The 15,453-nt window shown below is 30.2% G+C and overlaps 1 protein-coding gene and 1 pseudogene across 1 annotated transcript; one reads left to right on the top strand and one right to left on the bottom strand.

Annotated features, from left to right (window-relative positions):
• The first annotated feature begins 5,250 nt into the window (after positions 1 to 5,250).
• On the top strand, positions 5,251 to 9,941 carry LOC114421266 (mitogen-activated protein kinase 9-like). Its single transcript, XM_028387114.1, has 11 exons — positions 5,251 to 5,766; positions 6,440 to 6,848; positions 6,927 to 7,054; positions 7,201 to 7,260; positions 7,376 to 7,525; positions 7,729 to 7,884; positions 7,970 to 8,107; positions 8,195 to 8,268; positions 8,642 to 8,746; positions 9,010 to 9,223; positions 9,494 to 9,941. The coding sequence occupies exons 1-11, from the start codon at positions 5,506 to 5,508 to the stop codon at positions 9,566 to 9,568; spliced, it is 1,770 nt and encodes a 589-aa protein (XP_028242915.1). The 5' UTR covers positions 5,251 to 5,505; the 3' UTR covers positions 9,569 to 9,941.
• Positions 9,942 to 10,813: 872 nt separating this feature from the next.
• Positions 10,814 to 14,287, bottom strand: LOC114424742 (annotated as a pseudogene).
• Positions 14,288 to 15,453: the final 1,166 nt, after the last annotated feature.

The following is a 15,453-nucleotide window of genomic DNA, read 5'->3' as shown; positions in this document are numbered from 1 at the left end:
GCAGATAAAATAAAACACAAAATTGATTCAAAAAATGATGCATCATCAGTCCATTATTAGTAATTAATGAAGTAAGAGGAGGCAAAGGAACATCACTGAAATATTCAATTTTTTAGTTCAGCAAAAAAACAAATTTCAAATTTCAAACAAACACAATTTTCTCCCGCGCTTTTGAAAAACTAGCACCTAGCGGTGGTTCATTCGTTGGAATTTCAGTATTTGTCAATAACTGCTCTTATGTTACTCCCAATGGTCCCGCCAGACAGAGTACGGAACTGATTCCACCAAACTTCAATTTATTATAATCTTCTTATCAATTATAGTTGTCGGATTGGATAATCTCGTCACAAGAAGAAACGTCAAGAACATTGTTAATTCTTTAATAAGTATTGCTTGATAGTTGACTAATGATTTTTTTTTTAAGAAGGAATATATCACATACATAACTTCTAGGAAGACATAAACAACACTGATGAGTTGTAATTTATGTGGTGTGTATCTCCTTTGAGAAAAAACTTGTGTTAGTTGAATTATTAGCAAGAGTGCAAAATCATTCAATATAAAACTAATGTAATTTTATATATAGTTTTTTAATTGTAAAGAAAAATATGATTTATGTTTAGTTGTAATATCACTTCTTAGAAGTAGAATTGGAAATTAATATTTTTCTATATTTTTGTCTTCTCATTAGCACGGTAAGAGATTATGAATACTGAATATGTCCAGTTTAGGGAAAGAACATATGAGTTTTAGTCACAAAAAAAGGATTAAACCATTTGCATTTGCAGCATGTATATATTTTTTAACATTAAATATAGACTTTTATTAACGAAGAGGAAGAAGGGTACCGACACTATCCACCTATATACTAAAGAGAAATTTACAACATATAATAACTAAAAAACACGACAATCACAAAAATATTTATTGTTGCGGGATCTTAATCTTTCAAAATGATGGACACTTACTAATGTGATTGGTTTATTTAAAATTCAATTTTAACGAGGAAGAATCATTATTGACATTTTGGATTTTATTTTGTATTTTTTTATGTTTACTCTTCACTACTTTCTATTCCATATTGTTTCATGTTACTGGTAAAAAAAAATGTTGTTCCATATTATGTTGACTTCTTTTACATGAGTATGTTCACATATTTTATAATATTTCATTTTCAGTATTTGTATTGTTTCATGTTACGTTAAATTTATTTCATACAAGCATGGTTACTTATCCTGACTTAACTTGACTTTTTTTAAAAAAAAAATAAGTGTAAAAAACAACTATGTTAATTATCATTTTATTTAAAATTAATCAACTAATTAAAAATATTAAAATTTTAATAAAAAATATAAAAAAACCTAAATATATAATAAAAATATGTTTTCATTATGTATCTATGTATAATACACAATAAAAACTTATTTTCGTTATATTATAAGTAGAAGTTGAAGGTAAACTTGGCAATACACAACAAAAAAAAGGTTATCACCATGTATCTTATACACAATCAATTCATGTTTTCTTAAAGAAATTGTTGTAAAAAAAAAAAAAAGAAATTTGGGATGTGAGAACAACTTGGGCTGAAGATGGTAATTTGCTCACCTTGTAACTTTCTCCCCCCTATTTGTTTCTTGCACCTTAAATGTTTCAAAACTCTTATATTACCCTTTTTTTAATAGGTATTCTATGAAGTGTATAGGTAGTAAAAAAAACTATATGAAATATCTATTCTAAAATATGAAAATTTTTATTAAAAATAGGCATTTCATGAATTCCTATTTTGGAATAAGTTTTTAGATTACCTATACTCTTTTGAACACCACTTTTCATAGCAATGACATAATTACACACACCAGTCTTCCACTCTTCACCCAACTAAGGTTTTGTCAAAACAAATTCATCAAACAAAGCATTTTTGGGTCGAAATGGTGGGTTTGGTGCAATATGGAGGATTGTGGGTCACAGTAATGTTGTTTGGGTGGTTGTAGACTTGTAGTGGTGGTGTTTGCATGGGATGATTGTGTTAGGTGGTGCAACATAGGTGGGGTGCGGTGTTTATGAAGGATTGAGAGTTAGAGTTAGCTTGGTAGAGACAGGAGTGCCGGTTGAGGGATATGTTTGTTCGTTCGAGTCTTTGTGGGGTGTATAAAATAAAATAGGGTGCAAGAAGTAATTCTAAAAAAGTGTCTTACGCTAAGGACTTAACGTGGATGCTTATTGATAGACCCATTCTATCTAGAAACCCGACTGAGTGCCTGTCTGTGCATAAGTGTGACTTCTCCCAGATGAGAGGCAATCTCTAACTCAGCATATGAATGATTTTTGTCTTCTACGTTTCTAGTAAACCATTTTTTTATATTTTAAAAAATAAATATAGTTAGTTTATTCATTGATTTTCTTTTAACCTCTTAAATTCTAATTTCTACATAATTTTTTTCCCACAAATTGAATTAATTAATTAAATTACTTTTTACATCTTTTGTTCAAAACCCACCCATAGAAATGATCAAATATTACCAGAGTAAAAATTTCACAGTTAAAATATAAATATCAAGTTTTTTTTGTCTTTGACTTGTTGTAAACTTTTGTATCTCCTTATCATTGTTATCATCACTTTATCATTATTATCACTATACTATCATCATTATAAATTTAAATAAAAAATACTCTCTCTATTTCATATTATATAACATTTAAGGTTTTGAAATATATATTAAAAATGTAATTAATATTTTAAAATTCATAAAAGACATTATTTATTTTCCTAATATATCATTTATGTCTTTAATTAATTACCAAAAATTACTCAACTAAGTATATTTAATGAAAAAATATGTAATGTTTCATTGATCTTGTAAAATGACATCAGTTTTAGTTGGTAGTAAAATGACATTGGCTTATCAAATTATACATGTTTAATAAACTAATCGTAATCGTTGAAGTAACTGAAAAATATAAAATGACAAATAAAAAATAAAACCATGATTTATTCTAAAAAGGTAATAAGGAAAATGAATAAATATATTAAGGATAAAAGTGAAAAAAAATATAAAAAAGCTATAAGCTATAACTCAGAGCTTTAAAAAACACTCATTCAAGTAGAGTTTCAAAAAATATTAGATTTCACCAATAAATTACTAAAAGAAGTTTGTTTATCAAATAAACAAATGAATTTTTTAGCTAGTAAAAAAGTTAAACACTAACTGAAATGTCTTGTTAAACATAATCTAAAAGTTAAAAACCATAAGTTTTAAAACTAAAAGTTAGGCTGTTCAATAAAATTAACAAAAAAAAACTAATTGATAGTTAAAAGCTAAAAAAACAATTTATTAAATTAAGAGTGATCGATAAAATTAGATGTTCAAGTAGTTGAAAAAGTGTAAAATGGTAAAAACTAATAATACCACAATTTTTTTTAAAAAAGATAACAAGACAATCAATAAATATATTAAGGATAACAGTGAAAGAAAATATAAAAAAGTTAGAAGTTAACATTTCAAAAAAATATTTGAATTACAAAGAAGATACTAAAAAAACTTATTCGCCAAATAGTCAAATGAATTTTTCAACTAATAAAAAAAGTTAGAAGCTACTTGAAATATCTTGTCAAACATAATCTTAATTTTAAAACACTACTTGAAATAGCATTTTTTAAAATTCTAATTTTTAACTTTTTGTATTTTCTTTCACTTTTATGTTTGACATATTTATTTATTTTCTTTGTTACTCTTTTAAAATAAATTATGATTTTATTTTCATTTTACACTATTTTAACATTTTATTTTATTGAACACTTTAATTTAATAAATTAATTTTTCAATATAACTAACTTTAGAGCTAATTTATACCCAAAATTAAAATAAAAGACGATTTGAATTTCTTAAAAAATTCAAAACTTATATACCAAACCAATCTAATAATAAAAGAGTTGACCTCAATTAATTAAATAAAATATATGAATTATTATAAGTTACTAATATTCCGGTAATGTCTTGGGGTAAAAAAATAGCAAAGAAACCTAATTTGAATATTTGATGGATTAATTATCACGATGACTTGTGTAAAAAAAAAATCATTATGACTTTTGAGTTTCACATGACATACATCTTTCTCACGTAGCAAATGCGATAGCGATACGTTTCAAAATCCGATTGGATGTTTTAGAAATGCGCTCAATAATTGTAGTCCGCTTATGGCAAAGGAATTTCAGGCTAACACAGCGCAGGGCTGCAAGATTATATATTTAAGATTTTTATAGCTGACACTACCTGTCAATCATGTTACATTAAATTTTAAAATATATATTGACAAACAGCCCACGCAATGTACGGCTTATTTTCTTTTTCCTATTTAAGTTTTATTGTGTGTTTGACTATAATTTCCAGATTTATTGTTTTAAAAAATTCATATTATCCTCACTATTTAAAGAAAATAAATAAGTGAATAATTGAAAATAATATAGCAATGGCATAATTTTTAGTAATAAAACAGACAGAGAAAAAAACTAATAATTTTCAAAAAGAGATTTATGGAATGCTATTGCTGACGAACATAAACTTGCGAAGGAATTCTTTGTCAAATTTAAAGATTAAGTATATTTTAATGATAGTTTATTTTTTTATGTTTTAGTGTAATTTTTTTATACTATCAAGTAGTTATAAAAATTAATTCAAGTTACGAATTTTAAAGCAAACTCTAGAAAAGCCAACAAAGCCATCTATATTTTAATTTGTAATTGAACTTAAAAAATAATTGTAATCGGATGGAATTATAAAAAATTAACATTGTTATTGCATTATAATTAAATTCTTTTTAAGACATATAATAGAGTTTTTATCATTTATCAATAAACATGATTAATGTTATATTTTTAAAAAATTGACTATTTATTTAAAAATAAATACATAAAAAATATCTTACCCTTAAAAATGAATGTAAAAATATTGCAAAGTATTAGAATTTGGCTTTGTTAATTATTGTCTTTAAGATAATAATTAAGAAATTAAAAACAATTTCTTTACTAAAATATATAACATTTGACATTATTGTATATTTTTATTAATTTTGCAATCAGCCTACTTACTTTTGGTAAAAAGAAAAAGTGAGTCTACTTACCAAAATGGCAAAAAATTATCCATGAATCGTGATTAAAAAAGATGAGCAATTTGTGTTCGAAATCCATGGTCACTGACAGCTCATTGAACCTTGTACTCAAAACCAAGTAACGATTATTACAGACAGTTAGCACCTTAACATGCAATTTGATCTCTGTCTAAAGCAAAAGCTGCGATCTCTCTCTCTATCCGCCCATTATATTTGGCCATTCGGGTGTGAATGTGATAGATAGAAAAAAGACAAAAAATAATAGTTAATAGTTAATAGTTAATAGTTAATAGAAAAGGATGAGAGGAATGCATATAATATGATTATGATTATGCAGTGCTGGATTGAGTCAAAGGCAAAGAAAGAGTGAAGCAGTAAATCTATGATCTAGCTATCTACATGGGTGGTGGAGGAACACTCGTGCAAGGGATTCGACGCTTGTTTAAACGACGCGCTTCTTCTCCTGCTTCTGACGATCACAACCACAACAATGTCAATGCCAATAATAGCCGCGTTTTAGTGAGAGATTTGCGCGCGCAATTGGCTTCAATTCCCAACACTCTTGACCCCGTTTCCGATTTCGATTTCTCTACCTTGAAGCCCATCAAAGTTCCCACACCAATCCCCTTCAGACCCTCTTCCATGGATCATCACAAAAAGGTTCTTCTTTTTCTTTTTCTTCTCATCGCCCCATCTCCGCTTTGCTTTTTAATGCGATCTGCCTCCACTATCTTTTCTTTTATCCTTTCGCTTATTGGCTACTGCTCAAGTTTCGTTTTTTTCCACACCCACATCCTTATCTTTTTTGTTTGATTATTTTATCGTTTACTGGGTCCATTTGGTTGTATCCTTGTCTCTCTCTAAGACAAGACGCCAAAGCATTCAGCAATTACCTGATGCAAAGGAGATGAGGCGTAGTCTGGCATGATTTTGATTAATTCCTTTCCTAGGCACTTTTCTTAAAGTACTAACTTGTTGGTTTCTACTAACAAAGGTTGATTAATCCTCCTTCATATCGTTAGGAATCAAGGTTTGAATTTAGGCAGAGGTGTCCATATTTAATGTCTCATAATGTCATTGCCTTTGAAGGAGGAAACCTGTGACAAACCAAAAAAAAAAAGCTCTATTGTGTGTGTTCTCATATGACATATGGCATGTTGTGAGATAAAGTACCAAATTTAATGTCATTGCCAGTTTATGCAAATTTGATACATTTTGTTTTCTTTCTTGATGGATTTTATGCTGAATAGAGATTGTAGTAGGTCAAAAGAAGAGATCCAATTAAGTTATAGTCTTCTAATTATTTTTCTAATGGTTTCTGGTGATCAAGCAGGGTGCACAAGAGACAGAGTTTTTTACCGAGTACGGGGAGGCAAGTCAATATCAGATCCAAGAGGTTGTTGGAAAAGGAAGTTATGGTGTCGTGGGTTCTGCTATTGATACTCACACAGGTGAAAAGGTTGCAATCAAGAAAATTAATGATGTTTTTGAGCATGTATCGGATGCCACACGGATCCTTAGAGAAATTAAGCTCTTGCGGTTGCTTAGACATCCTGATATTGTGGAAATTAAGCATATTATGCTTCCTCCTTCGCGGAGAGAGTTCAAGGATATATATGTTGTGTTTGAGTTGATGGAATCTGACCTCCATCAAGTAATCAAGGCAAATGATGATCTTACTCCTGAGCACCATCAATTTTTCTTGTACCAACTTCTTAGGGGCCTGAAATATATACATACAGGTATTGCATCCTTATTATAACCAGGTCCTTGACTTTTTTAGATAGAGATATTAAACTAGTGTATCATTTTTCTTGCAGCAAACGTGTTTCATCGTGATTTGAAGCCAAAAAATATTCTTGCTAACGCTGATTGCAAACTAAAAATATGTGATTTTGGGCTTGCTCGAGTTTCATTTAATGATGCTCCATCAGCTATATTCTGGACTGTGAGTGCACCATTGTGTGACCATGTTGAACTGTTACATTTATCAATTATGTTCTGACTTTTAAGCTTTTGAGTGGGAAATTGCAAATAGCCATCTAGGTTTCTCCCTAAACCAGTTGCTGACTTATTTTATCTACTATGAATAAGGATTATGTTGCAACTCGGTGGTATCGTGCACCTGAATTATGTGGTTCTTTTTTCTCAAAAGTAAGTTTCTTCTTTTTTTTAACATCTTTTCTTGGGTTGAATATAATTTAAGCAATTGAGCATACTTGGTGTATTGAAATATGCATGTAATTTTAAATTTATTTCCTTTTTGCAGTACACTCCTGCAATTGATATTTGGAGCATTGGATGCATATTTGCAGAAATGCTCACTGGGAAGCCATTGTTTCCTGGGAAAAATGTTGTGCACCAATTGGATCTCATGACTGATTTGCTTGGCACACCTCCTCCTGAGTCCACTGCAAGGGTCAGTATATCAAAATCTAATTTGAAGTTTTCTGAAATCAATTGCGCAGGCTTGTGACATGGTTTAATTGGAGTAATTCTAAATTTCCAATGTTCCTTTTTTAAAAAATTCCTCCTGTGTTATGTTTTCAAGATACACCTTATGGTTTATTGTTATCTATACCACATCCTCTAGTATATAAATTCTGTATCTTAATTTTACAGATTCGAAATGAAAAGGCTAAAAGGTACCTTAATAGCATGAGAAAAAAACAACCAATTCCGTTCTCCCAAAAATTTCCAAATGCAGATCCATTGGCTCTTCGTTTGCTGGAAAGCCTACTTGCATTTGATCCTAAAGACCGTCCATCAGCTGAAGAGGTTGATCTCCTATCACCTATATATAATTTCATTGATAATTACCTAAGAGTATATTTCATTATTTCTGTCATGTTTGTGATATCAGGCATTATCTGATCCTTACTTCACTGGCTTGGCGAACATGGACCGCGAACCATCCACTCAACCCATTTCAAAACTTGAGTTTGAATTTGAGAGAAGGAAATTGACCAAAGATGATGTAAGAGAGTTGATTTATCGAGAGGTATGATCATAGTACATTTATGTCATTCCTTCTTCAATTTATTGTCATTCCTGTGGTAAGAATTATTTAAATATTTCAATCGAACAGATTTTGGAGTATCATCCCCAAATGCTACAGGAATATCTTCGTGGTGGAGATCAAACTAGCTTCATGTATCCAAGGTAATACCTAATTTTATAACTGTTAACAGGAACCCCTGCTTGCATTTATTGCTGTGGCCCTGAGACTATGTTGATTTTTTTTTTGGCAAATATCCATACAGAACTAGAACCTCTCTTAGCAAAACACAGGCATGCTTATTTAACTTGTCATACTTTTAAAATCTTAATTCCTTATGAATATAAATTTTGTTGATGCTATTCCTTATAGAGTTAAATTTTTGTCTCAATACAAAATTCCTGATGGCTAATTTTCTTTTTTGTATTCCGCATATCATCTAAGAACTCTAGCATGGAAAGTGTAGTTCTTTGAAATTTTAAAAGTTTTACACATTTTGGTAATTAGTTGGTAATTCTATATTATCTTTGTGCGTAGTGGGGTCGATCGGTTCAAGCGACAGTTTGCACATCTTGAGGAGCATTATGGCAAAGGTGAACGAAGCACTCCACCATTGCAGAGACAGCATGCCTCCTTACCTAGGCAAGTGTTGGTTAAACATTTGGTTCAAACTTGATGAAATTGTTCTAATATTGGATTGCCAACTTGCACATTAAACAGCCCTAGTCTTTTTCTCTTGGAGATTTAATTTGTTTTATAGTTTGCTATTATTTGGATTTTAAACATCCATCCAGATTATTAATGTCTGTCTATTCAAAGATGAATTTGGCAGACAAGCCTGTTAACCTTTTCTATGGTAGTGTGAGTCATACGCATTTTACGAATGCAATTTCACTTTTTTGCAGAGAGCGAGTTTGTGCTCCCAAGGATGAAAGTAAACAAAACAATGATTCTGAAAAGCCGAGTGGATCAAATCTTCAGCAGAGTCCTCCAGGTTCTGATGAGACAGGTGCTCAAAATGGAACCTCCAAACAAAACTACAGTGCACGTAGCTTGTTGAAGAGTGCCAGTATTAGTGCTTCCAAGTGTGTAGTTGTGAAACAAAAAAAAGATCCAGAGGTAGCTAACTCTATCTTTTCAAGTGCATGGCTATTAGCTGAGAGAAATTATTATATGGTCAAGACCATGTGATCCCGACCAATCTATAGTAACCCATGCAATCACAATTTTCAATTAATAAAATAGTGTTAATAATGTCACATAAAAAAGGTCGGAACCACATGGTCTAAGACCATTTAATAATTTCTCCTTAGCTGGAGGTTTTGAAATAATGACAATATCCAATATGTGTTCTTAATATTCATGTCACGTTTATGTTTTTTGCTTTAGCAAGAGCCAATTACGGAGGCAAATGATGAGGCAGTGGATGGAGTGACAGGTGAGATTGCGGCCCTCCGTGCTTGATTACAACTTTGGTGGTGGTGGTGGTTTGAAGCACTGCGTGCAAATCCTCCTCGTTGTTAGTGCTAGAAGCTTACTTTAGGACTCATTTAGTCATGAAATGCCATCTTGTATTACTCTTGTAATTATTTATTTTGTGTACGGAAATGCAATGTATACTACTCATCATATTTTGTTATGAAACTGAAAAGGGAGAGAATGTTAGCAAAACATGCTCTTCCCCTGTCGTTGGAGGCCTCGGATACAACGCCATACGTTCCGCTAAGAAACTGCAGGTTGTGCAGTTGTAGGTTCAACCGTTAAAGTTTATTAAATTTGATTTTAAGATATTAATTTATTATGTTATGCAATAAATTGAATGATTGGGATTCATGCAGTTCTCTGAGTAACTCTAGAGGATCAAATCCGTTGATGCTCAAGAAAGATGGAGTTGTTGAGACTTTATGGCCTTTTTAATTACAATTAAGTTATTTCATAGAGCAAAATTTCTCACCAATTTTCAATAAAAACGAGTTATTTGTCAATGTAAACGAGAGTCAGAGTGGGTTAAAGATGATCAACATAATTATTTAGGCCTATTGCACTTTATTGGGCTAATATGTCAAGTAGCAAGGGGCATTGCTTTGTGCATCAGGTAAATTACTTCTGCACCCCGTGTTTTTTTTTTCGTTTGTCTAAAATTGTCCATGACAAATTTACTGATTAACATAAGGATTTATTTTGAAAAAAAATTAAAAAATGTTTTACTAATTTATTTAAAATTAATGATGCATGTAAGATTCAAACATGTGACTTTCAAATTATTAATAACACTCAAACCAATTGAGTTAATAGGCAAATTATGTTATAAAATAATTAATGTAGTTATATATAACACTAAAATTTATAATGTATATTTAATGCACATGTAAATTTACATAATAAATTTTGGTGCATTAAATATATTAGAACAAAATTAATTGTCGCCAAAACATATTAGTTAAATTTATGTGTATTAAATATACATTAAAAATTTTAGTGTTATATATAACGACATTAATTATTTTATAACATAATTGATCTATTAACTCAATTGATTAGAACATTATGTTAATAACGTAAACGGCATAGGTTTAAATCTTACATAAATCATTAATTTGTAAAACATTTTTATTTTTATTTAAAAATAAAACTGGATTACAACATTTTAATTTTTTTTAAAATGTTTTGCAAATTATTTTTTTTAATTTATAATATATATTTATTGCACCTGAATATTTAATGTGGCTTCATCTATGCAGCCACATTTACAATACATTTCCCACTAAACAGCCTTTCTCATACCCCGTCTTCACCACCTGTCCATGAACTTGTTTCCCTAACTCCAAAGCAGATATATCAGCACATGCGCTCAAAGCACAACAAAAGGTAGATCTATTTAAACTTTCTCCATCTCGTTTCATCTCCACAAACCTGTTCATAGCTTCTTCATAGAGACCATTCTGAGCATAACCAGCAATGATAGCTGCCCAAGATACAGAATCACGCCGAGGCATCATATCAAACAAGTTCCTAGCTTGTGCTACATCACCGTTCTGACAATAGCCACTTATCATGATATTCCACGAACCTATATTCGGAAAAGGCATTGCCTCAAACAACTCCCTTGCCATGTCCATTCTCTTGTATTGTGCATAACCAGGAATCATTACATTGTACGACATCTCTCTTTTCTATGGCATTTCATAAAAAACTCTCCTCACTTCATCCAACATTCCATCCTGCACATATGCATACACCATCGCTGTTCACGTGAAAACATCCCTCACTGGAGATTCCTCAAACCACCTCCTAGCCTGTGACAAATCTCGATCCTGTTCATAACCTGAAATCATGGTGTTCCAGGAGATTACATCCCTGACAGGCATCTGGTCAAAAAGCTGCTTGGCATCACCTAACATGTTTGTCTTCACATACCCACCCATCAAACAATTCCCAGTCTGATTTGGACTCAAATAAGCGACGAGCCTCCTTGAGTCTCCCACTCTGAACATATGCTGCAAGTAACCCATTCCAGGAGATGGCCGGAATTCTTGTGACTTGTGAGGCATCCTATCAAAAACATCCCTTGCCTCGTCAACATGCCCACTCCAGACATACCCAGACAACATGGCATTCCAGGAAACAGCATCATTTTTCAGGCATTGAATCAAACAACACGCGGGCATCACGGAATCTGCCGTTCCTGACATACCCAGTAAGTTGTGGGGCATTTTGTCAAACAGGTCCCTTGGAAGGGAGAGCTTTGTGTTCCTCAAGTACCCAGATATCATGGCGTTGTAAGAGACAGAGTTTCGAAGCGGGATGGCTTCGAAGACACGGAGAGCCAAGTCGCAGTGGCCATTGCGCATGTGGGTAGAGATAGCTTTGGTGCGTTTCACAATGTGTGGGTCTTTGAAATGGGGTTTTGGATAATTGGTTGGTCGTTGAACTTGAAAGTTGCTGCTATGTAACCGTCTCAGGTTAAACTTCCCGCGCAACGTTTTTACGTAATACTATTATTTATAGTAGTATTTTCTTGATGCACACCCACCTACACCTACTACGACTAGGAGCCAGCTTCTTCCATGTCTGTAGGTAGCACGCTTAATAGGATCATATAACAGCTTATTCCCATAATAGATACTTTAACAACTTAATTTTTTTTCTCGCTGAAACGGGTTTGGGTTTTGTTTCCGTAATTATTTACCCGCAAATAATTATTTATGGGAGAAGATGCAAATTTGATGTTTTTACTAGTATCTCTAGCCATTTCTTTTTAAAAAATAATAATAGTATCTCGATCTAACCATTCATGTTTTTGCATACTTCGTTGATAAAAGTTATTATTATTTAAGCAGAACTCTACAAGAACTTATGGGTTATAATAGTGATTGTATTTTAAATAACTAGGAATTAAAATTGATTAGGATTGATGACTTATTTGAATGTTATGTTTTCAAGGAAATTTATGATAGATTTTAGGATACAGCATCATTCGTGGTTTAGGATTTAATGGTCTTTATAAGTTAATTTAAAAAACATATCCTTTATTTAGGGTTGCAAGGTTTGTGTATACAACACATTGGTGTTATATTTGGATGGAATGTATTGGCTTATGTATGAGTAAATGTGTAGCACATTAGTGTTATATACGATGGAATAGATTAATGTTATTTAATATTTGAATCCATGATTACTCATTGAGTTGAAACAACCTTACACTAATTAATTTACATATTTGATGATCCTAATGGCATGTTGTGGCACATATTATTCTTATATTTTCCTTCATTTCATATTGCTATATTTGGACCATACAATGTGTACCAAATTCATAAAAATGTAATCTTACACCAAATTTATTGTGATGTTTTAGAAAAATATATATGACCATATTCAAATAAAAATAAATAGTCTATTCATTAATATTCATTGACAACGTGAATGAATTTTATACTATTAATTATAAATCATCATATATGATTATTTTTTTTACCTTTACAATAACCAACTTAAAATCATATCAATAAATTTTTTGGATTGGTTGTAAGTGTGTAGTAACTCTTTGTTAACAGTGCATAACATTAAATTCTGCATATAATTTGTTTTATCAAGCTTTATTCCATAAAATTACACAAATACATAGCAACAGTAGAGGAGGAGCTAGTTGATCAATCTGAGACACTTTTATAAACTACTTAGAAAAATAAAACAAATTTAAAATCATTTCAATGTTATTTTTGTTTTTATATAAATTAATTGAAAACACCAATAGTTTGTGCATGTTGTTCATGTGACACACATTCATAAGTCTTCATAGTCTAAGTGGCGTTCACATAGGATTTGCTAGTACAATAGATATATTTTGAACACACTATTCATTAGCGAGTCCCATATAGATAACATGTGGACATTTAGTTCAATATTTTTTTAAAAACAAAACAACCTCACTTTAATAATATGTTTGAAAACAACTCCATTTTAAATAGTTTCTAAGAATACCTGAATATGGTAAATTAGTTGTAGAGAAGGAATTCACCCGTTTTTGTTCCAAGCATTGCGGTGGGCTATTGCTTGGGATATAACCCATGGCATTTTTGAGGTGGATTGTAAAGGTCTAGTGGGTAGAATTTTTGAGTCCTCTAATGATTTTTCAGAGGTGGGGGCTATTGTTAATGACGGTAGAAATCTTTTCGAAACTTTTTTGTAAAGATTGTTAGGAGACAAGTTAATAAGATAGCTCACTCCCTTGTCACAACTGCCATTTCCTATGCCAGTCTTCATATACATCATGATATATCAAACTGTATTTCGTATCATATTATGAATGAAAGAAGTTAATCCTATATATATATATATAAAGGAATTCACCCGTTACTTAGTGAGTGTCAATTTCATATTGCATAATGAAAATACATCATTCAATTAAGCAATACAAACAACAATCTTTCAGTTAGCTACAAAATAGGGACTATGCGTTATAATATAAATGTTCGGGCAATTTTGAAGTGGGTCACATATGAAAATTAATCCTACTGACATTGGGTGGAGTTTTGCTAGGTGCACCAGCATTATTTTTTGTGCACTAATAAAATTATCCTTTATTTAAAATTTTAAAAAGGTCTCCCTCTTTGTACGCATTGCTGTTACCCTTCCTTCTTTGCTTCTTCTCACCGCACAGTCTTTGTTCTTGTCTCCCATTGCGCCTTGATGCTAGTCTCTGTCATTGTCATTGCATTCACCTTTGCAGTAAATTCCTCTTTTCCACTCGATAATTTTTAATGAGATTGTGTAGTCATTATATAGATTCAAAATTTGTATAATGCATACGGATTAATAATTTGTATACTTATTTTTTAATTTACTAATTAATAAAATAATAATTGAATAAATTATTATTATTTAGAAATAAATTACTATTTTGTTGTTACAATATTTATTTAATAAATAAATATTGTTGTATTTATTTAATTAATTATATTTGTTTTTTGAAGTTGACTTTTAATAATTAATTAATTCAACAAATAATTAATTTATAATTTTTTTAATTTAAAAATGAATGTATAATTGCTATTTTTATTTATTTATTTTTAAAATATAAGAAATTTAATTATATTTGATATTGAAATAGTTATTTATAAATTTATAAATATAATTAATTCCAAATTTTTGTAAGTATATATTGTAGAAATTAGTTTAACAAGAAAATATAAATTTGTAAATGAATAATTTATTTTTATTGATATAATGATATAAATATTATTACACTAATAGTAATAAATATTTATATAAATAGTCTTTGAAAGTATAAAATCAAGACTTGTTCATTTTTTTTATAAAAAATTTAAAGTATTCAAATACTAATTTGTTAAAAAATGAAATACTCATTTATTAGAAATAAAAAAACAAAATTGTACTTAAATTTTTATCATATATTTAAGTTTACTAGAATTAGTGTTGTAAAGTCTATAAATATTTAAAAACAATTTCTATATTGATTTATGAATATATAAAAGTATTAAAAAATAATTAAATATTTATTTATGAATTATTAAATACTAATTTATTCAATATTTTTAATTAAATTTTTTTATTAGTGAATTTGTTAGTTAGTTTATGAAACCAAACTGTTATTTGAATTATGACATCAATTGTTATTATTGTTTAAATGTGCATATTATGGTTAGAATCATATAATTGCATCGGACTTTAGACACGGTTATAGGAAGAACCTTAGGGATAAAAGTTAGTGTGATGCAAATGAAGCCCAATGCATAAAATGAGCAAGAGGCGTGCAATTAATTTAAAGGTAATTGTAATTACGTATGAATGTGTTGCTAAATTCGTGTAGTTAATTGTAATTCATA

Source organism: Glycine soja, chromosome 8 (assembly GCF_004193775.1).
Source record: "Glycine soja cultivar W05 chromosome 8, ASM419377v2, whole genome shotgun sequence".
Taxonomy (NCBI): domain Eukaryota; kingdom Viridiplantae; phylum Streptophyta; class Magnoliopsida; order Fabales; family Fabaceae; genus Glycine; species Glycine soja.
The sequence above is the reverse complement of the archived record's forward strand: the minus strand, read 5'-3'. Positions and strand labels throughout refer to the sequence as shown.

Bases quoted from the DNA above. Each gene is read 5' to 3' on its own strand.
- LOC114421266 (XM_028387114.1), top strand. From the start codon at position 5,506: ATGGGTGGTGGAGGAACACTCGTGCAAGGGATTCGACGCTTGTTTAAA. The intron at 5,767-6,439 runs GTTCTTCTTTTT...GTGATCAAGCAG, and splicing joins CCATGGATCATCACAAAAAG to GGTGCACAAGAGACAGAGTT. The intron at 7,885-7,969 runs GTTGATCTCCTA...TTGTGATATCAG, and splicing joins ACCGTCCATCAGCTGAAGAG to GCATTATCTGATCCTTACTT.